Raw genomic sequence first — 27,131 nt, 5'->3', positions numbered from 1 at the left:
ATTTACATCTCATTAGACGACAACGTAGAGGAAGCCTTGAGGGCTGCTAATGATAAATATTCTGTAGGTCACTAATTTGTAGGTGTGCTATAAGTCAGGGGCAACTTAATTGCACATAACAGATTAAAAAGCCTTTAAAAAACTACCTTAAAGATAAGTTTGTGTTAATTATTCATAATTCACATGGTTCTGTGGAACTGTCAGGTTCACATTTGGTTATATGAAGATTAAACATACTTAAGTCCCTTTGTTTTGCTGGATTCCGGGGGCCCACGTATAATTGATTCATTACTTAAGTGTTGTTGTTTGCTAGTATTTTTTTACTTTACCAGCCTTTATACATAACAATACCATGTTAAGAGCAGCTGGATACAGAAACACACTTACTTTTGTACATCTCACTCTTCTTCTTGTTTTTGTTGTTGCTATTGCTGTTATCTGCTATCAAGTTGCCCCTGACCTATGGCAACCCCATGAATGAGCAATCTCCAAAATGTTTTGTCTTCAACATCCCTGTCCAGCTTCTGCAAACTTAAGCCTGTGGGTTCCTTTAGGGAGTCATCCCATCTCATATTTGGTCTTCCTCTTTTCCTGCTGCCTTCCACCTTTCCCAGCATCATTGTCTTTTCCATAAAATCCTGTCTTCTCATGATGTGCCCAAAGTAGGACAACCTCAGTGTCAACATTTTTGACTCAAGAGATTGTTGAGGCTTGATTTGATCTAGGACCTACTTACTCACCTTTCTGGCAATCCAGGGTACCTGCAAAGCAATCCTTGGAATGGGTGCCTGAGCCCACTTCCCTGCTTTGTGAAGGAATCATGTGCACAATTCCTTCTAAGAAAATAAGAAAGCTTGCATTTATTAGATAAATGTGCTTGGGGTAGTAAAAGTGATGGAAGTCTTAGTTCTAGATACCCAAGTTGGAGATATTAGGCTCAGGAGCCATGACTGCTCCATGCACATCTAGAGAACAAAAGCAAGATGTCTCCTCCTTGGAGGGACAAGAGAAAGATGTGAGAAGGAAGTGATACCAGCAACCCGAAGAGTAGCAATATAAGGTCAAAGGAAGGTTAGCATAGATCAGAGCAGGTAAAGGACAGTCTAGGTGGAGATCTTTTTTAATCCTCCCCATGAGAAGAAATGTGTCTTTTTGAGTGTGAGCTGAGTTGTATCCAGTCAATTCTATCAATGACAACATAAGAGAATGGGGAGCAAGGGAAGGAAGGAAAAGGAACACAGTTAAGATAAATGTGTTTGCTACCTGAAATGTGGGTCAGTCATCTAGAGCAGTGGTGTCGAACTGTGGCCCTCCAGATGTTCTTGGACTTCAACTCCCAGAAGCCTTCACCACCACCTCTGCTGGCCAGGATTTCTGGGAGTTGAAGGCCAAGAACATCTGGAGGGCCACAGTTCAACACCACTGATCTAGAGCTATGTGCAGGTTAAGAATATGAGAAGATTCCTGATGAAGTGCTTCAAAGATCTATCTAGTCCAGAACTCTTTGCCACAGTGGCTATTTGCATCAAGGAACCACAGAAGCAACAGGCCTGCTATCTGTCCATAGAAATAGAACACATTCCTCTTTTTTTGGACTTGGATAGTCCATTTAGTTATGATAATATCCAAATATATCATCATCATTAGTTTTATTATTAATTTTATTATTATTAGTTTTATTAATATGTCACATTTTTCCCAAAAAGGGACTTATTATCCTATCATTCCGTATGAATTTATTTGATCCTTTTAAAAAAGCAGTATCAGGGGTGGGCCATTCTCTGTGCTACTATTTAACCTTGTGAACTGGTGCATGTATATTTTCAAAACCTGTTTCCTTCTCTCATTTAGTGCCATTTTTTAAACTGTAAATCTGCAGATGGGGATAGTTTTGTTTTTTGTCAATAAAACATAAACCACATTAGGAATGCTTTTGATTAAAAAGCTGGGTAGAGATGCTTTAAATAAATAAATAATGCTTGATGTTGCTTCTTTTAGGGAGCTACCAAAGGGTGATTTTCCATGGGGAGTCAAGAGGGGGAGGTGTTTTCTCCACCTGCTGTGTTCTCACTTCAACTCTTAATTTTTCACAGGTTCTTTTTTCACTTGCATGACTTATTTTTAAAAGTACAGAAGTCAAGGAAAATCTGGATCTAAATGTGATAACACTGTTACAAGTTAAGTAACATTGACTGAAACATTGTTCTCTATCAGTATCATACTCATGCTATTATAACAATACATATGTAAAACAATGTATTAACCACAAATGTCTTGGGCACACAGATCCAGATTACAGTGCCAGGTTATGTTTTTGTGGTACATTTCAGTCAGTGTGTGCCTTTTCTATGATAGCATGGGGCAAAATCCTGTTGGCTCAGTTCTGCCTTCATAACCAGAATCACATCACCATTAGTGGCAGATTATCACTGATCAAAGACTCCCCCCCCCCCAATTCCAGGATGCCCACAACTTTGTCTCATTGTGTGAGAACTGTACAAATATGGAATACCAAAACAAAGTCTTTAATGAGCTGCATACAGTGGCTGGTAGTCATGTCATTCTCATTGCACAGGCAGATCTGTGCAACAGGCTTATGCCCATGACAGTGTAATGGAAAGGGAATATGATAGTACTGTATTACAAATCATCACCTGTTGAATCCCTTGATATACCATTTGGGAGTCTCGTGTGAAACCCTTCAACCATGGATGTATGACTTTACAACAAGATACAAGACTTTACAACAAGATACAAGATCAGAGAGTCAGGAAAGAGTTCAACCAACCTGAAAAGGACATGCAGAAAGTTTTGGTAGGAACCACAACAGATAGAAAGTATGCAATCACAGCAGAGTTTCATTCCACTTAAGCTTCCATGGCTCTATCCTATGGAATCCTGGGATTAGTAGTTTGGTGAGGTACTTAGAATTCTCTCCCTGAGTCCTTAAGTCAAGTGTACTGCCCTGAACAACAACAGTGAAGTCTGAATCCAGGTATGATCAGATGAGGAAATAGACTACTTTGTAGTGTGCTCCAGAGGAGCTTTTTCCAGCGATCATATAACATACATGATATAGCGATCCAGCCTGACCGTGATCCAGATGCAGGATTACTCTTTTTTCGGGCAGAGTAAATTCTTGCATGGACAGAAGTCTTACTTTAAGGAAAATCACTCCCAGCAAAGCAATTTTTTCTGGAGAGATCAGACACAACCCTTTCTAGCTGTCTGATCACACCATCCTTCACAAACTACAGATCCCTGCGTTCTGTAATATAGATCCAATGCCAATTAAATGGAATTAAACTGATATGCCTGTGGAGTGTACATGCAACCCCCCCCCAGCAGTAGCTCCATAAAGGTCAGCCCCTGCTTTATCTCATAGATTAATCATTTCCTCTCTGTCCTTGATTCTAGGAACCATAATTTTGTCAGACAAAAAGGGATTTTTTTTAGTAGAGAATTCTTGGCATATTTATCAAACTACAATCGTCAGGCTTTTGTTTGTTTAAAAATAAAAGAGAATCCTTAATGAAAACGTGTATACAATTAAAGGGACGGGTCGGCAAGCGGTAAAGGGGGGGGGGGAAAACCACAACTTCAATACAGAGCAGATATTGGAAATAAAACGTGGACAAAATGGAAAAGACCGAAGCCTCCAGAAACTCCGCCCTCTGATTGGCTGGGAACGGAGGCTGGAACGTACTAAAAAAGATCAATGACGGAGAGAGGTGGGGCAGCAGCCAGCCAATAGGAATGGGGAACTCTAAGGGGGAGGCAGGATCATGACGCCGTGATTGGTGGGGCATTGCAGATGAAGCCAATGGGGCGCCTCGGCGGAGCTTCGTCGTGAGCGTGGGCTTGTGACGTGGCCGGTCTTTTGAGCCGCTGCTGCCTTTTTCCTCCCAGCGCTTTCGGCGAAGACAGGAGCGACGTTCGGCTCTCGCAGGTACCGCGCGGGGCTTTGGGCGCGGAGGCGGCCCCCAGGTGGGGCCAGGCGGCGCGGGAAACGGGGTTGCGCCTCTGGCAGGAGCCTTCCTGGGCAAGGCCTGTCAGTTGGGGACGTTTTTGCGTGGCAAGGCAGAGAGAGGATGCTGGGCTAGCGAGGGCCGCTTTTTTGGGGGGGTCGGTTAATGCCCTTTCCGCCTTTGCGCTCCAAACTCTCTGCTTGCCTGCAGTTTTTTTCTTAATTTAACAAAAATCCCCCTACTTGGTTTGATGGCGCGCCAAGTCCTTAGCTTTACTGCCCCTGGTCAGCTTTTGCATGACTTCTTGAGCAGAGGCAGTGTTTCCCCCCATGTCACTGCAAGGGATGTGTAGCCTACATGGGGAATCGGTACTAGTCCTGAAATCTGTTGGATTTCAATTCCCATCAACCCCAGCTAGGCTGGCCAGTGGTGAGGCATAGGAGCAGGAGGGCCTATTTCCCTACTCACGGAATAGAGGGTATGGGCGGTTCGGACATAACTGGCGATGCCTTAGACGCCTCTGTCCATCATCTTGCACTCTACAGTAATATGTGATGTCTTATGACGATGGGGGATGAGCTGCCGTCCAGGTATAATTGAGCTCAGATGTCATCAGCCCTCATCATGCTTTGTATTGGCTAGACTTAATGCCTAGCTGTCTTCATTTCTCCCAGTTGTAGAGAACTACAGGGCTCCAGTGGAATAAGGGTATTTTAACAATCGTCTCCATCCACCCAAAGTTGGACTTTCCAGGCATTGTATGGCAAAGATTGCAGGTGGAAAAAGGCAGTGATTTTCAAATGTAAATTGGCTTCAGGGAAATGGGGGCACCTATGATATAAATGGATGTTTGATTTGTTTTTTGTTATACTGGTGCTGCTAGTTGAACAGGCTTTTGTGGGTTTTGGAAACAATACAAACCTTGCAAATCCAGTTCATAGAAGCTAAAGCGAGTTGAATATATGCATTTTGAGCAACATCCCCTCTTCAGTACTGACTCAGCTCTTCAAGAATACCTTTTCAGTCATCCAAGATAGAGACATTGTTAAATAACATTACAAATGTGGTTTTAAAATTTGTTGTTGAGTGGCATGTATAAAAATTGATTTTTCACAAATATAAATAATATTTTATGTAGAAAATACTGCCTCATTTCCTTTTGCTGTTCTGTAATAGTGGTGAATCCCAAAGTCATGTTTGTACAATGCAGCCAACCAAGGACACTGACTTGTCATGAATGAATCATGTTTTGGTGCATACTAATTGATTGCTCCTGGTTGCAGTGAGAGAGCCCAAATGAATTGGTGTTAGTTTATTGTGTTTTCTAGTGATTGGCAACTTCTTTTCTTTATATGGTTCTATGCTAACAAAACCTTGATTCTCTAGTTTGTTGGGAGGGAACAGGCCAGACAAAAGAAGATGCTTACTGCAAGGTCTCGCAATAAACCCACCACAAAGGAAGCACCCTGGCTTGTTCAGCTGGAATGTTGGCAGCAGTCAAGATGGTCTACAGGGTACCCTCTTCTGCTTGCTACCATTCACACTTTTTGAAAAAGAGCCCTGACAATTGCTTTGTCTTTGGGTGAGAAGTGGTTAAGTGATGAAAAAAGGATCAACTTTTGGGATTTTCCCTTGTGTGGTGTTGATTTGTGAATGGTAGTGAACAGAAGATGGTATCCTGTAGACTGTCTTTACCATTGCCATTGGTGTTGTCAACATTCAGGCTGCTCTTTGCTATGTAAAGCTTGACATCCTTTTTCCTGCTGACAACATGAGCATGATATTGTGCAGCAATATTGGGTCATTTCCTGTATGTTCGAATTGTGGCAGAGAAGCACTATATCCCACATTCATAAACTGGAGGTTTTTAAAAGAATTGAATTGATAACATTTAGACCTGTTCACTTCAATAGGTCAGCTCTTAATATTTGGAAAAAGTAGCATCTGTTATTTATTTATACATATTAAGCAGGCCAGATTTTTTTCTCCTGATGGAACCCATCCTGTACAGTCCTATCACAGTGAGTATTTCAGTCTGATGTAACTTTCAATGATGCAATTTTACATCTGGGTCTTCTCCAAATTTTGACATGGTGAAGTACTTGCTCTTTTTTCTTGTGAAACCTCTGAATGTCTTTTTGGAATTGCATTGTCATCCTGTGTTAATATTAAAAAGAATAGTTGTTGGCTCCTTCTGAAGAATATTTGTAAAGATTCTCAGTCATCTAGGTGAAGTTATCTGGAAGTTGAGTCATGGCAACTGGACTTATTTTGTTATTAGGTTGAAACATTTCACTACTCATTCAGGTAGCTTCTTCAGTCTGAGAAGAGTTGGTAGGAGACCCCTGATACATCCTCCACGTTGGTTTCACTTCTGCCTAGTATGAATAGGCTTGTTAGATGGACAAAGGACTGGGAGTGAGTGAAAGATACAAGATAAATATCTGGAGTAGCATTGCCTAGTTTTCTTGAGACTGGAAAGCTCTGGTTACATTTTGCTTTATATGCAAATAGATGAACTTAGCAGATGTGGAGGCAGACACAACTTCAGGGCAGTTTTATGCTGTACTGCCCGATCTACAGAAAAAGACCGTGTACATTTCACCTTCAACTCTCTGTCTGCTACTCAAAACAACTTTTTCTCACTGTGTTATTTGACAGGCACTGGTCTGCTTACCACTCATCCAGGAAAACTGCTAGTTCAGGAAACATTCACAGTTATCAATTCAAGTGTTTTTCAATTTTCTGTATTTTTTGTTTATTTTTACAATGTCTTCAAGGAACTTTCCATGGTGGCTTAGAAATGTCAGAATATCTGAAAAATGTGATTTTAAACAAACATGGACTAGAAGCTGCATAGAGTAGTCAAGCCACTCTACACAACCAAAGCAATCATTAGTTTTACAGCTGTGCATTTGGAAGTCTGCTTTCTGTACTTGAGATGTGCACACAAGTAAAGATGTTCTTAGTAGCAGAATATAACTCCAGTCTATTTACGTGATGCTCTTATAATGCAGGTATTTCAGATGGAGATTGAGGCTGAATTTAAAAGACAAGTGGCTTTCTTCTGAATAGAGAACTTTGCATGCTTACAGAATGTCTCAGTTCTTAAATCTTGTATATGTCATGTCTAAAATATGCATACACACATGTGGGTTTCCATTGGCAGATAGCAAATGGTACTGAAAGATAAAACAGATCCTACGTATTTGGTTTAAGGATTAGGCACTGTCAGGGTGAAGCAATCTGGCAACAGGAATTCTATTGTAGCTCAGATTAGTTGGTCTTTAAAAACTCACGTATGAAAACTTGTGTAGCAATGTCAACCGGATGGAAAAATATTCTTAATCCTTTGCTGGCAGAATCAAAAGTCCAAGAGTCCAGGTAACTAAGCTCTCTTCTGATTTTCCAGTTTTTTTTCTACCAGCAGCTAGGAAAGTAATATTTCAATAATACATTCTATTAGTACAACAGACACTTTGATATTGGCATACTGAACTGCACTTCATTGCCCATTTTTCCAGAGCTACAGAATACTTTTTACTAGGACAGCTAGCTGGCATCCACAATGCTTCTTGAAGGCTGCATGTCTTTCTTGGGCTTGTAAATCTAAATAGGCTCTTCCTATTCAGTAGGCAAGGTGAGAAGTACCGTACATTTTTCCTCCAATGTGGACCCCATATGATGGGAGACTTAATTGGATGAATGTTCTGCCAACGTATAGAAAAACTTAATAAACAGAATATGTTATTTTGCTGCTTGGTCACCCTGGAACATCTGTTCCAGTTATCATAGCTTAGAAGTTACACTGTTTCTTCTTCTTGTACCTGTCTTGTAAAACACATATCCTCTAGATTTGGCTTCATGGTTTGGAGTGCAGATTTTCTGAACAAATCTATTAAAGTAGCTTTTCTTTCCCCACTTCCTCTGCCATGCCACTCAGTCTCACTACCAGACTATGCAGTTTATACCTGTCAGGAAGTAAGAGAAAAGCCAACTATCTGAATGAGAAGTTTGCAGCATGGAATTGTTTTTTTTTTCTCAAGCAAAAGCTACTGCATAACTCTGGAACTCCTTGACAGGTATTAGAGGTGTGAATGGTTGTAGTGGATCTCTGGACTGGTTAGAAGTGTGTGGACTTGGCCTACTTTGGAAGGTCCACCTTACAAGATGGGAAATGGTCTCCATTACTACACATATCGATACCAGATGCTGGCAAACACAGTCTGGCTGTTGTCATCATGTACTACTTGTAAATCTTCAGAAAGTATCTAGGTAGACGTTGATAGGTAATGTGAAGTTGCATGACATATCATTGATGTGATCTTACAGGTTTTTCCTATGTGACAGTGTGCAAATACAGAATGTTATGGACACTAGAGGGCATAGCTTTCACCAGAGGTTAAAGGCAATCCAAGAAGATATGAAGCAGACAGACAGCTTTTGCAATAGAATCTTATATTGAATTAGTATTGCAGAATATACATACAGCATAGTCCATTTAGTTCAGTCCTAGGTCATTCACAGAGTAGCAATTAGTCAGTCCATTTTACCAAGCCAATAAATCAGAGTTCATGGTCAATCCAAAGCCATAAATTCCTCCAGCAGCATTCCTCCTCCTTCTCCTGTCGACCTACAAGGTTGAGTACGCTGGAGCTGTTGGCTTTATCTCACCATTCAGCCAATTGTTGATTAGCTGGAATCCTCTTGGTTAGTTACACTGGCATAACTGCAGAGGTGAATTGCTATTATTGAACAACTTCTATCTCTTATCATACCCCAGCTCATGCAACTGACACATGATGAGGGATAAAAATTGTGACTTATTAACTAGGAGGAATTCACTACTTCTGTTTATGCCAATGTGTTTCAACTGGAGTGACTAACCAGTAGGATTCTGGCTATCATTGCTATTTTTATTTTGGATAATTTTATCAATTTATTTAATTTCTAGAGTACTTTATATTAGTACTAGTTTAATGATATCTAATTATGTTTCGTTATTAGTGAACATATACAGTACATCTCAACAATGATATGCCTGAGTGTAGCATATTAGGCAGAGGCTTCAAATGGAAGCCTACATTTGAGTCTCCTGTGGAGGCCTTAATTTTATAGTCAGCAATTGGAAAGTTGGTATCATCCTTTGTGAAGCAGAATCCACTCTGTGTGTTATAGCTGAAGAATTCAACCCTCCACCCCAATGCATTGGGATCTTGATTATCTTAATGGCATTGGGATACTGAGTTAATATAAGAAAATTATTCCAATTCCTACCTGTAACCTCAATGTTTTTTCTAGGTTTCATTTAATAAACAATAATGAGTCCTTTTGTAACATTGTTGCTGAAGCAATTGCCCCATACAAATCTCTTGGTTTCTTACCCATTTTGCTCATTGTGAACTTTTCTATTTTCAGATCATATTGTAATCATGTTTTCCAAACTGGCTTGTCCACTTACTCTTCTCCGTCGGGGTGTTCATGCTTCAGTGAGCTCAGCAACCTCAGTTGCAACTAAGAAAACGGTCCAAGGCCCACCGTCATCTGAATACATATTTGAACGTGAATCTAAATATGGTGCACATAACTACCATCCACTCCCTGTTGCACTTGAAAAAGGAAAAGGTATTTTATTGTTCAGACTATCTAGTATGTTCATAGGCAACAGTGATTTAAGTAGTGTTGGGGTACACAGACTTTAGTGTGGTGGAGTGGACAGAGGAATGCACTAAGACGCGGGAGACCTGGGTTCAAATCCCCACTTGGGCATGGAAACTCAATAGGGGGTGGCAATGGTAAAACTGCTCCTTAAATGTCTTACATACTTTGAGAACTGTACTAAGGTCATCATATACTAGATGCAATTTGACACCACGTAACACCTGTACAATTCAAGTATGCACTTTTTTTTTTTTTGCTTCCCCCCCATGACAGATGAACTATTACTGCAAGAAGCAATAATTACAGGGCACTACTGCTGGTAGATATGCTCAGTCTTTTTTGCTTGTCATTCCTGCTTTTTTTTTCAGAAGGGAGAGAATATTGAGGTTGTCAACAGCCATAGTACTCAGTTGTCTTTTTAACCAGCTGAGGTGTACAGAAGAATCTGAAGCTGCTGTTGTATGTCTGTCCTGATTTCCTTTTCCAGGAAAGAGAGAAGCAGTAAGCTCATGTGATTTATACTTGGGGGAGGAAAGGAGCAAAGAAGTAGAAGGAAGGGGCCTGTTGGGAGTTGTCTACAGCAAGAGATGGTAACCTCCTAGTCCCATTCCTGGGGCCTGAACCTGCAAACACCAGGCCACTCCTGGCTTAGGTTGGCCCTGATCTTACAGCTCCCAGGGCAGTACGGGCCAGATCCCGACAACATGTTTCTACTGCATGTAAAATGAGTGCATAGGCAGAGGAGGGAAGTTGGGGCTACCTCCTTGCTGTATGTGTACATATGGTAGTAATTGCATGGTAGCATTCGTTTCATGAGCATAATTATGATGATTACAAACTTTATACCTGAAGGCAAAGTATAACGGGACTTATCTGGAGGCTGCTTTTGCAAGAGACATAAGACATTTAGAGGAAGGTGTAAACCAGCAAATAGAAATTGATAGAAGGACAGAAAGGAATATTAAGTTGTTACAATATAGATAAAGACTGGGCAGGTAATGTGTTAAAAAAAGAAACAACCAATTTGTTGGTAATAAACTGGGGTGGTCAGTCCAGGCTTCCTGTGCATGTGTACAGTTGTAACATGCACCTCGTGCAAGAACATTGCATATAAAACCTTGTTCAGACATAACACGTGGTGCTTTTTTGAGCACCAATTGTTTACTGGAGTTATCATGCTGAAGTTTTATTGCCTTCAGCAAGCTTCACCGTGTCATGGGAATGCATCTTTAGTCTAATTAGAAGCTTAAGTAGTGTCAAAGTCTAACTGTTGTTGCTACTAGATAACCTTGTAATGTTAGATTAATGCTTGCAGAAAAGTGTCTGGAAACTATTTACAGGTCAACTTTTTTATTGGCTGGCAACTGCAAAGTAGAGGTTTGGTACAACAGTATTATCTCAGTGAACATTTGTTTGGCAGCTAAATAAGTTAACAAGGCAGTGTACAGCAGTCCTATCAGGCTCTTTCTTGAGGACAAATAAACTGTTTCATCTTGGCATCTTGCAGCCTGCTGAAGCATATCGATTGGGAAAAAGGAAGGCACCTTATGTTACCTTCTGCTCACTTTGGAAACTTGAAAATAGCCTTCCCTTGGCGTCATCCTGCTGGTCTTTGACTGTAATAAAGTTATCTTATCTTATCCTTGGCTTCATTCTGTACGTAGACCTACAAAAGGCTTCCTCATTGTAAAATGTGAGTTCACCTGGGATGCCTGGTCTGCCTTACAATGATTTGGACAAAAGCTGCGTGTTGGGCACTGAGAGTGAAATGTCAGCATAACCTAAATGGGAAAATCTGCTCATCACATGTTGGGGGGGAACCTCTGGTTTCCCATGATTATTGAACACATCTCATTTTTGAATGCAGATTGCTGCATGCTGATCCTCTTGGAAACTATAACTGACAATTAATTAATGCCTCCAAGGAGCTGTGTCCTGGAAGGAGATGGGAAATCTCTGTCAAACAGGGCGGTCTTTGCCAGTTAAAGTTAACTAAGAGTGCTATCTGTGGTAATCAACAGTAGATTATCATAGGTTTTACTCACAGTCAGCACTAGGAAAGAGGAGATCTTCTTGGCAATTCATAGTGCACATTAAGGATTTGCTTGGCAAAAATGCAGTACAATTTTCAAGGGAATAGAGTAACTTTTTCCCTTTAACTTTAACTGTTTGTGCTTTTGGACATCAGTCTTTCTCAACTGTCACATTGTAGTCTACCCCAGCCTTTGTAACTCATGTGTTCTTTGTACATATATGAAAACAATTTTAAACTGCAAAAAGATGAATTGTAAATCTTTTTTGTCCAAACCTCTCTAGAAAAAGAAACATGTGAGGTAGGTTTTACTGAAATGCAAAATTTATAGGAGGGAGATCGTGCTTTGCAAATAGTTTATCTCATGCTTTTTATCAGTTGAGTGACTCACTGAACAATCCTGAACATGGCCACTCAACACTGAGTTTAATTTACTCCTAGGTGAAACAGCACAGGACTGGAGTCTCAAACACTTGTGTGTCAGTCACTCTGTCCCTGAATTCTCCCAAACTATAAATGTTGTGAAATGGTTATATGCAGGTTGTGTTCTTTTAGTATTCTGCTAGAACCTATCCTAATTTGTTTTCCAGGTGTTTATGTGTGGGATGTAGAAGGCAAAAAATATTTTGACTTCCTCAGTGCTTACAGTGCTGTCAATCAAGGACATTGTCACCCAAAGATTGTAGCTGCTCTGAAATCCCAGTGTGACAAACTGACTCTTACCTCCAGAGCATTTTATAATGACGTGCTTGGTGAATATGAAGAATATATCACTAAAATGTTTAAATACAACAAAGTGCTCCCTATGAATACAGGTAATGTTCTCTGTTTTCTGCAAAGTGTGTGTATCCTTTAATTTGAATGAAAAACTGCAGGGGACATGTGTGGATTTCTGTAGTTTGAACTTGCTTCCTGGGTATTTGGAGATCTGTTGGGTGTAGCGTTCTGTCTTTGCTTTGACTACTCTAAGGCAGCTTACTACCATCAACTACAGTGGTGCCTCGCATAGCGAGGTTAATCCATTCCGGATTAACCTTCGCTATAGGGAAACATTGCTATACGGAACGGAAAAGCCCATTGGCTTCGTTTAATGCGTTCCAAATGGGCACAAAACTCACCGTTCTGCGATGTTTCCCCCATCCGGCCGCCATTTTCGCGCCCTCGGTAAGCAAGGGCAGGGCGCGAAAACGCTGCGCGCGGCCATTTCGGGTGTCCGGTGGCCATTTTGGAACTGCCAAACAGCTGATTGAAAAAAATCGCTAAGCGAAAATTGGTAAGCGATACGCTTACCGATTGTCGCTAAGCGATTTTTGCCCATTGGAACTGTTGTTATGCCTTCGCATTAGCGATCCAAAAAAACGGATCGCTATGCGAATTCGTCTTTATACGGTGTGCTCGTTAAGCGAGGCACCACTGTATATGCATTTAATTCTCTCATACTCCCAAGTGAACCAACCACTCTTGGTTCCTTGGCCCTGACATATTTGCTCACTGGAGGGGAGAGAGAGAGACAAACCAGACATGGATTTGTGGAGACTGGTATTGCTTTTCTTTCGCCTTTTCCTAGGATTCAAAGTGTTCCACTTTTATGCTTTGGCAGGGGTTGTTCCTTAACAGTTTCTTCTAGCATTACAATTCTCTGACTCCAGGGCTAGAATCCCATTCGCTTGGGCAGTTGCATAACCATTTCCTCATTCACATATTCCCACAGGCTCTCCTTTGCATGAGCAGTCTTGCACTGTTTGCAAAATCAGCTGCATAATTTGCCATTGCAAAGGAGAGTGAATAGAAGGGGGAGATGACTCCACAATTTTCTGCGTGCTGTTGTATTCCACCTGAATTTGGGGCTATGAAACTAAGAGCTTGCTCCTGCTTTGGTTTTTGTAAGGAGTGTATTTATCTTACCAGATCTTTTCATTATACTGTTGGAGGTAGTCCACATCATAGCTTCTGATATTAATGGATGTCTTCTTCTGTGCTCCCCTTACCCTATGTACATGTTCTCTTGCCTTAGGTGTCGAGGCTGGAGAAACAGCATGTAAACTGGCTCGCAAATGGGCATATACAGTGAAAGGAATCCCGAAGTACAAGGCAAAGATTATCTTTGCAGGTATGCCAGAGCTTAGTACTGCAAGAAAGCATTGCCAGACTGTAAGGCAAAGGTGATGGACACTGTAGATTATCTTAAACTAAGATTATATTTGCATTGAAGGAGTTTTTCTCCCTTTACAGAAATATGAAGTATGCCATATTGTATTTTCTGTTGCTTGCAATCAATCCACTGCATATTTTAAATTAAAACTGTATTGTTTTGCCTCCTCTCTTTTTCACATTTTAACCAATTAGCTCAAAGTTTCTTCTAATTTTCGGAAGCACTGTGCAGGTGCTTCGCCCCTTGCTTGCCAGGTTTTGGAGGAACTGAAAGCAGATGGGTGTTAACACTTGCTCAGCTGCGTGCGCTTGATGCAGCTCTGTGGACCTGCATGCCTGTGGTGCTTAGAGGAAACATTGGTTCTTGTGTTATTTGATGGCATAAACAAACGATGTCAAAGTGAGAAGGTTAAACTTTGTGTGTTGTGGACTATGGGGCTTAGAATGCTGCTAGTAAGTCAGGACCACAATCTGTGTGTGTCACATTTTGTATGTGTCACAGTCTGTATGTCTTCTTATTGAGACAGAATGCCTAGGAACTAGTCAGCTGCAATCTGATGGACCAGTTTTTCTTGGCTCTGTTTAGTTGTTACAGAATGGTTCCTTTTAAAGAAACATGTAAGGTCCCCTCCCCTCAAAATGGTCTTTGCTAATGTTGCAGCTGATGCATGTCTTTAACATGTGGATTAGTTAAACTATAATCTGCTATTAGTTATGACTTTGCACCTTAATTGACCCCCTTAACTGTAAAGTTGTTTGAAGTTCAGAGTTAGAAGCTTTTGATTCATAAAATCCATTGGATATGTTCAGTGAAAAGGAGAAAAGAAATTCCAAACGACAGATTAAAAGATGCTACATCTGGACTGGTTTTTGTCCCCCATTTGCCAGTGCCGTCTGTTACTAACTGTCCTGTTGGAGAATTCTGGGATGGGAGCAGGCAGGTGCTGTAGGCAGGGAGCAGGTAGTGGCACATCTCTACTCTTACTGGAGACTCCTGTCCTCCCTGCCTCTACTACCAAACTGCCCTGTAGGAATGGTGTCTGCAGATGGAGTGTGAGTTTTTCGTATGCTTTCCTTGGTACTGGTAACCAGCCTTGGAAAGAGTTTTATCCTAAAATGTGGGATAGAAATAATTGTGGTAAATAATTATTTTCAGTTTGATCTTTTGAGGCAAAGACGAAATAGCAAATTTAGGGGCCTATTAGAGAAAAACAACAAAAAGAAAACAAAAAAACCTCAGAATCCAGCCAGACCTGTATACCCTTAGTAGGTAAAGGTAAAGGTTCCCCTTGACATTTAGTCCAGTTTTTTCCAATACTAGGGGGCGGTGCTCATCCCAGTCGCCAAGCTGCAGAGGTAGTGTGTGTTTGTAGACAGTTTCCATAGTTATGTGGCCAGCGCGACTAGACACAGAACGCCATTACCTTCCCACCATGGTGGTACCTATTTATTTACTTGCATTTACATGCTTTTGAACTGCTAGGTTGGCAGGAGCTGGGACAAGCAACAGGAGCTCACTCCGTCATGTGGATTTGATCTTATGACTGCTGGTCTTCAGACCTTGCAGCATAGAAGATTCTGCGGTTTAACCCGCAGCACCACCACGTCCCTATACCCTTAATAGGATGGATTAAAATATTACAAATGACTGAGCATGCCTTAGGCATTCTTCAGAATTCTTCAGCAGGCTGGATGTTACACAAAAAGGCATGGAAGTAGAGGAATAAAGCTGGGTTTCCTGTTTAAGCAACAAAGTCCAGTCTTACGGTGAAGTGTGGAAAGACTGCAAACTCATAAAGCAATATGTTGCACGATGGGGAATTGGGTGGAACTAGCACCATTTCATACACCTTTCTGACTGAGTAGAAAAGTGCAGGCTTTTCTCTTTAATTCCCAGTGCATACGTATACCCTAAAATAAGCCCTACCCTGAAACTAAGCCCTTGTATGAATTTTCAGGATGCTTGAAATATAAGCCCTACCCCCAAATAAGCCTCATTTACATGAAACCCCACCCTCCACCACTCTGCAGCATTGTGCTTCCCACTAACATCAATTGAAGAGAAATTAAGAAATGCCAACTTGTGGGTAGGCATGGGTCTTAGGTGTTTATTTGAGTGTAGTCAAGGGAATGAGGCAGCTTTGAATCCAGGACCACTCTGCTTCTCTTCAACATCACTTTCCCACAACTCTCATCTAAGGCTGAAGAGTTCAGGTGCATAGGTGCCACCACCCCAAATGGAGTAGCACTCAACACATGTTTCAGAGACCCTTTAGCTGCAAGGTTGCATCTTTTATTAGATCAGCTTGAATTTGCGGTAGCTGGGGCAAAAAGACAAATAATCGCCAATTCCTTATTTTTCCAAGCATAAAATCCAAAATTTTCTGTTAGTTGTTAAACAATGTCAGGTTAATATATTTTATTTACTTAAATGATACCCTTTTTCATTAACCATTGCAGTAACTTTTCATTAGAAAGAAGACATTTAAAATTTAAATATGAATGTGTTTGCTGCCCCCAGAAATGGTTTATAGAGATTTCTTTCTTTAGGTGTGACCTTGTTACAAAAATAAGTAGGATAATCTTGTAAACGGGATCAAAGCTAGTAAAGGGGCTTGATTTAGATCCAGTCTTTGTAAACATAAAAATATCAACCTTTTAAAAATATGTGATTTCTGATCACCTAAGATTTTTGAGTTAGTGTGGCTATATTACATACGTAAGCCATCAGAATGGGTGCTGCTCTTGCAGTTAACTTTCTCTCTCCTCCCAGCTGGCAACTTCTGGGGAAGAACACTGTCTGCTATCTCAAGTTCAACAGACCCTTCCAGCTATGATGGTTTTGGACCATTTATGCCAGGGTTTGAAGTCATTCCATACAATGACTTGCCTGCTCTTGAGGTACCACATTGTTTTCTATTCTGTGAGTTCATGTATTGATTTTTTTTTTTTTTGCAATGTCTATTTTTATTCTTTTCTCTATTCCTTTTCCTTTTTGTGTTTGTCTTGGGAATCTGATTGAAGGTCCTTGACAGCTAATGGTAGTGCCATTGCACTTTATGTTGAAGTTTATGGATGTGATCCTATTCACTGATGCATATGATGGATTTGCATGGGTGAGCTGGTCCTAGATGGTTGTACATTTAAGTCTTGGGCTCAAATCTAGTTGCTAGAACCAACTGCGATAGATTCCATTTAATTAGTTGCTGAATGGTGAGTCAACACTTACATCCAACATTCCCTCTAATTTTCAGCCCTGCTAGCCAGGGCTCTGCTCCTCGAGCGTGCTGCTGCCCTTCAGATTTGGGTTCCATTGTGTCAGGAAGCAAAGAGGCTGAAAGCAGTCGCTCAGGGTGCACAGAGGAAGAGCCTTGCTCAGAGTGGGCAAAGTCACGCACACAGGCACACACCTTAGAAAGTACCTTGCTTGCATCAATCCCATTGATCCAGTTGGTGTTCTGTAATTGGTAGTACCAACTGGATTCAGACCAGCATTCACTTGGCCATAAAAGTTCATGATTTATTAGCAGAGATCATACAGTGGTGCCTTGCTTAACGATTGCTTCGTTTAACGAAAAATTTGCTTAACAATGGCTTTTTCGGAGCGATTTTGCGCTCCGTTTAACGATTTTCCCTATGGGCGATTTTCGCTTAGCGATTTTGGGACCATGTTTCGGTTTTAGGTCCCCTGTTTCGTTTAATGTTTTTTTTGACAGCCCCGTTTTTTGCTATGTTTAAAATATTCTAAAATGTTTAAAAATGTGCACCTAATAAAACCTTCGTTAAATTAATTTGGCTTTGTTCTGAGTCTTTTTAAATTTTTGTGAATTTTTTTTCACCATTGAAATGCATTGAATAGGTTTCAATGCATTTCCATTGGGGAACTGCGTTTCTCTTAAAGATGTTTCCTATGGCGATTTTCCTTAAGGACGGCAATCCATTCCTATTGGAACGGATTATCCGGTTTTCAATGCATCTCTATGGGAAAATGTGTTTCACTTAATGATGTTTTCCCATAGCGATTTTTTTGGGAACCAATTAAAATCGTTAAGCGAGGCACCACTGTATTTTGCAACTTAGTGATGGTAATTTGATATAAACCAGCACTTGGTACATTTTCAGTGGGCATAGGAGAATCATCAGTTCTTCTGATATCCAAAGAGAAAGGAATAAAATGGTTTGCATCACAAAAAGAGTAGACGGGGATTGAAAGGTAGGTGTGGGGAGTCTTGGGGCCCTTGAGGGACTCCACACAACATTTTGCAGGTCTCACTTGTTTTTAACTGCAATGTTAAATGTTGGTAAACATGATATAGTAAGGGTGCAATCTGTTCTCCATTTATCCCACTTTAAGGGGAACTGAGGAGTGGAATGGGATGCTTGAAGTATTCACCTATTTTTCTAAAATAAGTAGCAAACTATTTCTCTAGGAAATCAGTATGTGCATACCCATTTAAAGTTAGAAACGTACAGGTGTTATTGTTGAGGCTGAAAGAGTATCTCTTTGTGCATTTAACTTATTTTGTTTTCTCTGCAACATGCTCCTCTAGCGGGCACTTCAAGATCCAAATGTAGCCGCTTTCATGGTTGAGCCCATTCAGGGCGAAGCCGGTGTGATTGTTCCTCATGAAGGTTACTTAACGGGTGTACGAGAACTCTGCACAAAGCACAATGTAAGTAACTCGTTGTACTTAGAAGAGAGCATTTCAACTTTGCAAAGTCACCAAGCCTTTCAAGTAATTAATACAATGAATGCCTTTTATAAGATTGCGATCTTATACTGCTATTATGTATTTTAAGAACCATAGTCGTTCATTCTGGACATTGGTTTTTAAACACTTGAGTCTGTCTATTCCTTTTTATTTTTGTTCTGCATCCTAATAGCATATAATACATAGTTTCTTGAATTTTCCAAAGGCCCAGCAGTCAGAATTTTTGTAGAATTCAATGTTCTTATTTTCTCACAGTGACTTCAGTTTTGTCCTATTAGAACAGTTTTTTCCCCCATAGGTGAGCCATTGCTCAACCCTCTTATCTTAACAGTTCTCTGCCTATCTTAAGCAGACAGCAAATTTACTGGACTGTGGATTGTGAACCCTTTAAGTTTGGACTTTATTCTACTTTGGGACAACTAGTCTTTACTTTTCACTGTGTTTATCAGACTATTTTCAGATAATTTTGTGAATAACAGTGGAGAATCTTTCCTTTTGGAATGTTTAAAATGTACACACCGCTTGGACTTTATCATACTTACAAAGGAATTTAGAGACATACTAGGTTAGAGATGTGGTCAGGAGAATTATATTGCAAAATCTGTTTGTATAGAGCCTTTAAATATCTGTTATTTTCTGGTGCTTTCCAGTGAGAAGTGGGATGGTGGCCACTCTGAGTGTGAGGAGCTGTGTGTCTCTGTCATCCTCTATCACCAGAAGATGTCCTGATGGGCAATCTGGCGAGACATAGTTCTCCACCTTTGCTATAAAGTATTTCCTACTATTTAAGATGCATCCCTCTTATTTCTTATGATGTACACAATTCTAAACTTTTTTTTTTAACTTTAGAGCTATGCATTGTAACTGTCACTTGGTTCTGTTGAGTAGCCTTTAAAACTGGATTTGTTTGTGAAATGGTTATATTCTGTTTCGGGTAGTTTGGAATGGAGTAGGTTGAAACACTTTGAACTTCGTATACTGAGGTAGTAAGTACTCAGAATATGAGCAGCAGCTTATACACTAATCCTTTTCAAAAAAACAAACAGGTTCTCTTTATCGCTGATGAAATCCAGACTGGGTTAGCTAGGACTGGGCAAATGCTGGCTGTTGATCATGAACATGTTAGACCAGATATCATCCTGCTTGGAAAGGCCCTTTCTGGAGGTGTCTACCCTGTAAGTATTGTTTCTTCTGCAACAAAGTATTTTAAATGTCTCTGGAGTTTTCAACAAATAAAGTATAAAACAGCTGTAAGGAAAGGTCAATGATGGGGTGAACTCTGGCAGGATGACATTTCTAGCATACAAACTCTTACAGCATGGTAGTGTTCTCACAAAGCATTCCCACTTTTCAAAAAACAAGCTGTAGGGGAAGGAGAGTAGCACAGTACTATATCTACAAAGGAGGTTAATGTTGCTGGATGCTCTTATATCCATGGTATACTCTTCTTTCTTTGAAGGGGCAATGTTTGTAAGCTTTTCCATGTTCTTTTGAGGCATTATGGACCTACTGCTGTAATTCTTCTTTGATACAGCATTTTTAATGTAGGAAATGGATGTGAGATCAAGAAATGTTCTGAAGCAATTCGTTTAGAAGTCAGGGAGGACAGGAAGAAGGATCTCTGTTAGTCTGTGTAAAAACAATACAATGACTGGGTGGATCACTGAACCACAGAAGAGCATAGCTTCCACCTTAAACTTCTTTGTTGGGATCTTGTCCAAGCTTAATACGACTTTGATCTATGCTTTACGAGAAGTGATCTGATTACGTTATGGATGAGAAACCTGAGGCCATTCAGGTGCTGCTGGATTTCATCTCCCATCAGTCCTAATCACTGGTCATAATGGCAGGGGCTTATGGCAACTGGAGAAACAGAAGTTCTCCATCTCAGAACTGTCCTGTAAATTAATGTTAGCTACAATAATACAATAGGGATGTGGTGGTGCTGCGGGTTAAACCGCAGACGCCTCTGTGCTGCATGGTCCGAAGACCAGCAGTCTTAAGATTGAATCCACGGGACGGAGTGAGCTCCCTTCACTTGTCCCAGCTTCTGCCAACCCCGAGACCCCCCCCCCCATCTTTCAATCCTCATCTGCCAACCTAGCAGTTTGAAAGCATGTAAAATGTGAGTCAGTACCTCGGTGGGAAGGTAATGCCGTTCCATGTCTAGTTGCGCTGGCCACGTGACTGCGGAAACTGCTTACAGACAAACGCTGGCTCTATGGCTTGGAAATGGGGATGAGCACCGCGCCGTAGAGTCAGACATGACTGGACTAAATGTCAAGGGGAACTTCCAGTGCCACTGGAAAGGCATTGAAAAAAATATTTTTATTAATAAACATAAAAAATTACAACAAAAATCTACATATACACTTATTGTGCTCCCCTTCACTGGGACCAACAGAGATAATCTATTCCTTCTGTTTTCTTAGGAATGTATACTACTGAAAGCAACAGGGCATAAAAGTAAACTGCTAAGGATGCTAAGGACTGCTGTCTGGTCTCTGTTTAACAACAGTATCTCTGTAGATGGTAGGCAGCAAAATGTTTCATGAGTATATTATCTACTTGTAATTCAGTGGAATTTCTACAGTGCTGTGATCCACAAGAATATTTAACCTTTGAAGCTTTTAATAATTGTTATCTCATAGGTTTCAGCAGTACTGTGTGATGATGAAATTATGCTCTCCATAAAACCTGGAGAACATGGTTCTACATATGGAGGAAACCCACTGGCCTGTCGGGTAGCCATGGCAGCACTTGAGGTAAGTAAATAATAGACCTTCAAAATGGTACAAATGGATAGTTTGCTGTGTTACATAAATGGAATTCTGTCTGTGCGACCAGATGTCTTCCTTCTGCTTCTGTAGCTCCACTGTTTCCTGAAAATCTGCTCTTGACAGTCCTGCAGCCCTCACACTAAAAAGGATCAATGTACAATATCTGTGAAACTGGATACCAAAATAAATGAACACGTCTTCCTTAAATCAGATCTGTTTGTCTTTTGAACTGAATAATTATTTTCATGTTTTTATGGAGTTACGTACATCCATAAATGAACTGATATATTCCCTCAGTTCATTTTTTCATTTGAAGCGCATTGCGTAACAAAAGCTAGGGAACACTTGAGTAACAATTCTGCATTATCAAAAGGTTGCTATGCTTCTTTGCTTGCTCCCTTTGTGAACAGGGAAGAAAGTACAGAGCAGTGAGGGTATCTGGTGGGGGACAGGGGCTGCAAGAGGGAGAAGGAATTCCCCCTCTCAGTTGAAATGGCAGAAGTAACTAATTGGATTTTATTTAGTAAGTGCAGCAACAACATGGCAATATTTAGACATTGGAGATGGATTCATATTTGTCTCCTGGGAGAGAAGAATATGAAGCAAGCCATCACAGCTGACTGGTCTGATTACACCTTCCCCCCTGCAACCGGGTGTCCACTTACAGCTTATAGCGTAGTGCCTGTTGCCGCCGTTCTTCTCTCTGTGCCAATCATGGAAGCAGCCTGGTTGAGGCTTCTGTGCCTCCCTGCGCTGCTGGCCAATCAGCAACTGTGTAGAGAGACTTGTCATCCCTTCCTCTCACTCTATTGGCCCCAGGAGACGAATACAAATCCTCCATCTCTATTAGCCATTTTTTGCACTTTGAAATAACTGTTGGTTTCACCAAACCTTGTTAATTCTATGAAAATAATCAGTTTTAATTTGAAACACTAAATTAATTTTGCCAAAGAATCATGTGTCCTCTTTATGGCACATCGGCCTTTTAAGCTGAATATATATTGTGCCTTTTGATTGATTCAATATTCCTGTGATGGTTTTATAAGGAGAAGCATATTAAAGTGTGTCCTTATCTTGTTGAGGTGATTCCCCAGCATTCAGCTTTCTTGCCTTTAATTCCTACTGCTGTAGGTAATTGAAGAAGAAGAATTGGTGAAAAATGCAGAAGTTATGGGTAATTTATTGAGGAATGAGCTTATGAAGACACCCTCAGATATTGTGACTTGTGTCAGAGGGAAAGGATTGTTAAATGCCATTGTCATTCGAGAAACCAAAGGTAAGATTATTCATATACCCTGTAAACAAAGCTTCATTGCAATTTACAGCTGTGCTTCCACTCTTGCAAGGGAAATCTGCAAAATCCCCATTGGCAAGCAATGGCATGGTATAATGATGCTGTTTGAGCTGTGGAATTGTAGTCTTTTGTTTGCTCTTCCTATTTAAAGAAAGAAAGAAAGAAAAGAGGCAGGGAGATATTTTTCAGCAGAAAGGAGAAGTGATGGTCAAGAGCCAAAATGGAGCATGCTTGGAGGCACGTTTCAGCTGAAGCAGAAGCTCCAGGCATAGCAAAATTTTGTGCCTGCTTCCAGTAATATATGTAATGGCTCTCAGTATTGCCCTGTTTTTCCCTTAAGGGATTTAGAAGACTAATATTTCTCTTTAAAAATGGAAGCATAGGTATTTATTTTATTTATTTTACAATATTTTTTACTCTGCCTTTCTCTTCAAAAGGACCCAAGGTACCCTATTGGCGTAGTTAAAATATTTCTTGTAGCCTCTTTAGAAATAAATTTTGATGGCATTTCTTTTGTTCCTTATTCCTTCATATTAGCTTTTACTTTGAATTGACTGACCCTAATTACTTGTAATTTTATTTTTGTTTTAAAGATTACAATGCGTGGAAAGTGTGTCTGCGACTCCGTGATAATGGACTCCTGGCCAAGCCTACTCACGGTGATACCATTCGGTTGGCTCCCCCACTAGTAATCAAGGAGGATGAAATCAGAGAGTGCATTGATATTATCCACAAAACCATGTTATCTTTTTGAAAGTGCACCATTCAGAAGCTGCCTGCAAGTTGATTCTTTAGTGTTCTTGCAAAAGCGATATTCTGGAGGGCCCTCTTTCTTGATTTTAGCATTTGTTTTATCCTGTTGGATATGAAAACTTGTCTTCTGATATCAAATAGTTCAGGTCCCCCCCTCCCCAATTACGGATCTAAAGGAAGCAAATGAAAAAATTAAAAGAAATTGGCTTTTACGCTATTGTGACTTTGGAAAATGTGTTCAACTTCATCTAATGAATTATGTTTATGAACTGTTTAGGAACATTTCCTTACATTTCATCCAAAGTGTAAATTATATAAATCTAATGTATCAAATGCTAATATCCTAAGATTGCTTTTTTTTAAAAAAAAAATATTTGGCATGTTTCTCATCATTTGGTGCTCAATGGAGGACTGAAATCTTATTGCAGGTGCTAATGATTTTCTTTGTTGGGAAACCATCACTTTGGAAGATCAAGAACAGTAGAACCTTTCGACTTTCAGAAAAATGTATTGATTCATGAAGGTTGATCAAACGAGACGTCATCCTAGTCAGTGTTTTGTGACTGTAACAAGCAGGTGCACTTTGTATTAACCTTATTGGCCTACTGGCACTGGATGCTGATTCCAGAAATTGTGATCAACTTGAATGTGAAGTTCAAAATGGTTTTAAAATTGCATATCTGGTTTTATTTGAATTGGAGTAAAAGCATTTTGTTAATACAATTAATGGTTAGAATGAGATATCTCAGAGATTTGTCATTTCGCTGTTGGGAACTGCTTTAATTTGGAAATGTTTAAGAGGAATGAACATCTTTATTCTTTTTCCCTTGGGATTTATAAAATTTCCATTTGTATGGTGTACGTGTTGGGAGATTTCTTAGCCACTTTTATCTTAGCAGGTCACTTCTCTTCCTTGACCAATACATATGCTTGCCTATAACAAATTGACTACACTGATACTTTCTCTACAAGGTACTGTTGGTTCAGACTATAGAATTTTTCCTTCTGTTACTGCAGTGCTGATACATCAAATAGTATGAAGTTAGTTTTCCTTTAGATGAGAGAGCTGTGGGGGTTTACGTGTCATCGTAAGATGTTTTACCTAAAAATATGCAAGGATAGCTGTGTGCAAGCAAATGGGAACTCCTGCAGGAGGCAGCAGATCTCCAAAGTGGGTTTCTGCACACCTCCCACTAGCCTCAGAGTCTGAAACTGCCATCTGTCTCATTTTGCCCAGTTTTGAAGGGCAAGATGGTGGTTTGTCCACTCACTCACAGAATTCTTGACTGCTTATCTCTGATCCTGTCATCCTATTTAGAGACTGTAAATAGATGTGGGGATGAATTTTAAAAATGAATTGTGATCGTTGTAAGAAATTGCTGATTCATTGAATTTTTGTTCCTTTGTATTCGTCAGTTCGGCAGACCCTGACAAATGTGAAGGGATGAATATTTAGCCATTTTTATTTGTCCCCGTAGGCAGCGAGGGAAGACTAGGCTGCTGGAATCGTGACTTCTGTTTAAGCAGGCTAGTCTTCCCTCTCTGTCTATGCACCCACCCCACCAAATAGCTCATTGGTGGGCCCATAGGCAGAGAGGCAAGGCTCTGCTGCCCTAAGGGAAGCTGCCGCTGCTTAGGCCAGCAGAGTTTGCCTTGTTTGCCTGTGGCCCTTCAATCATCTGATGGGCGGGCCCATAGGCAGACAGGGCAGGCTTTGCTGCCCTAAAGGAAGTTGCAGTCACTGTCTTTGCAAAGATGGAAGCTGCCTGCAGTGGAGGCTGTGGTGGTATGGCCGGCGGAGGCAGACAAGGTAAGGAGGTGATGGGGACAGTGGTAGGGCAGACGGGCAGCCTGTTGGGTTGGGGGCCACCTTGTGCGGGCATTTTTTTAATGGCCACAGTCACAGGGAGATTTGTTGTTCATCAACCCTGACAGACAACTAAACAAGATGAACTGCCATTTTGACAGTTTGTTCTCATCTCTAATTGTAAAGGAATATTCATCTCCACAGTCAGGGTACCGTCATCTCTTTCTGTGGCCAGAGATTCCATATGCAGGCTCTACACAGTCTCTTCTTCTTCACTACTTTGTTGTTATGTGTCCAAGTTGGAATAGACTTATAACAGGGCTTTCAAGGTAAGTGAGATTTTTCAGGATAGGTTTTACTAGTTCTTACACCCCATAATGAGTTTCCTTGGGTGAGCAAGAATTTGAACCCAGGCCTCCTGAGTCCCAGCATGTTACTCTATCCACCACATCACATTGGTGACTACTTCAGCTCCTATATACTTTCTGCTCCACTTTAAATCCCTCCAGGCAGAAAGCCTTTTGTAAGATAGTAAAGCAAAATGTGCTGCTGATATACTGCCTCATAGCGATAATGAACTCTCCGGTCCATGTACATTTTTAAAATTATATAGGCTACACATTGCCCACCTCGTGAGCTGGGTACTCATTTTACCGACCTCGGAAGGATGGAAGTTTGAATCAACCTTGAGTCAGCTGTCAAATCCATTGGTATCAAATGCTGACTGTGAGCAGAGTTATGGCTGCAATACTATAGTTTAGCTATTGCACCATGAGGCTTATTAAGATAACTCATTGGCTGGACCAGAGATGGGAAATGTTTTTGTTTTCACCCACATTTTCCCAAAATTCCATGACCAGGGTGCTAGTAGCCACACTCACTGTGGAGTTACTGGAGTAATAAGTGGGGAAGAAGAAGAAGAAGAAAAATCTCTGTGTCTCACCTTGGTAGTGGCTCTCTGCCTCCTGACCAGCTGCTTACCTTGTCCCTCGTGTTACTGAGGCAGTGCTTGCAGCCAGTTGCAGTAGCACATCTGCCCCCTCCCCCGTTTCATACCTTTTCCTGCTTTGGTTTTTGGCCAGATAAAATTCTGGAGGAGTTATCCCCATTTAACCAAAATTAACATTATTTTGCCGTTATCCTAGCTATTCAGACAGAGCACTCAAAGGTAGAAAAAAAATCACAGCAGTGCTATGACATGTCAGTAGCATCCCAGATTTCCCAAGGTATGCTATTAAAGAGAAGTCCCTTAAGGAAGTAGGTGCCTTTAGTGCAATTCAGTCATCCTTCTCTCACTATTATAGCATCAACAGTGTAGAAGAACTGGTTTTTAGGAAGGGTATTTAGAGATAAGGCCAAAAAACATAAAATGAGGGAAATAAAATATACCCGAAAGTTAACATTGAGGAATCTATCCAATTACGATTTAGTAAGCTGGACTGCATGAAAAAAACATACCTAACACACACAAAGATTAATTTTGTTCCTTGGAAATGACAATTCTCTGCAAGTAAAGTGTGTGTGTAGTATGTGATGGATTATCTGCTTGTAACAGCTGCTCACAAATAAGGTTGTGCAATTTATTTCCTGGAGGGGAAATCACATGTTTGCTAGCCATCTAGAATATTTTAAGATGTGGTTGAAGAGTAGGTTGAAACAAGTTGTCCTTTTTGATTAAAAGGTTAAGCGACTTTTTGAGGAGGGATCAGTTACCATTTTATCTAGTGAATTTGTAGTAATATACATGTTCTTGAAAAGCCTTTAGTATTCATAATATTTACTGAGGTTGGCTTCATATTAGCTTCATAGTATCTGATGTTCTGAAGGTTATTATGTACCATAAGATTGCCTCTGACCCAGGGCAGCCCTATGAATAACTGACCTCCAAAATGTCCTATCATTAACAGTCCTGCTTAGCTCTTGAAAATCAAGGTCCTAGCTTCTTTTATTAGCCACCTAGAGTGGTCTTAATT

The 27,131-nt window shown here is 40.5% G+C and overlaps 1 protein-coding gene across 1 annotated transcript; it reads left to right on the top strand.

Moving 5' to 3' along the window:
* Positions 1–3,809: 3,809 nt before the first annotated feature.
* OAT (ornithine aminotransferase) lies at positions 3,810–24,210 on the top strand. The gene is made up of 10 exons (XM_020791521.3): positions 3,810–3,949; positions 9,387–9,593; positions 12,252–12,476; positions 13,676–13,771; positions 16,586–16,713; positions 18,363–18,485; positions 19,571–19,699; positions 21,176–21,289; positions 22,436–22,580; positions 23,192–24,210. Exons 2-10 carry the CDS (start codon positions 9,401–9,403, stop codon positions 23,350–23,352), a joined length of 1,314 nt encoding a protein of 437 aa, XP_020647180.1. The 5' UTR covers positions 3,810–3,949; positions 9,387–9,400; the 3' UTR covers positions 23,353–24,210.
* Positions 24,211–27,131: the final 2,921 nt, after the last annotated feature.

Source organism: Pogona vitticeps, chromosome 3 (genome assembly GCF_051106095.1).
Source record: "Pogona vitticeps strain Pit_001003342236 chromosome 3, PviZW2.1, whole genome shotgun sequence".
Classification (NCBI taxonomy): Eukaryota; Metazoa; Chordata; class Lepidosauria; order Squamata; family Agamidae; genus Pogona; species Pogona vitticeps.
Note: the sequence above shows the minus strand (reverse complement) of the source record. Positions and strands in the feature narration are given on the sequence as shown.

Coding starts and splice junctions, on each gene's coding strand:
- OAT (XM_020791521.3), top strand. CDS start 9,401: ATGTTTTCCAAACTGGCTTGTCCACTTACTCTTCTCCGTCGGGGTGTT. Junction 12,477..13,675: donor AGTGCTCCCTATGAATACAG/GTAATGTTCTCT, acceptor CTCTTGCCTTAG/GTGTCGAGGCTGGAGAAACA. Junction 13,772..16,585: donor GGCAAAGATTATCTTTGCAG/GTATGCCAGAGC, acceptor CTCTCCTCCCAG/CTGGCAACTTCTGGGGAAGA.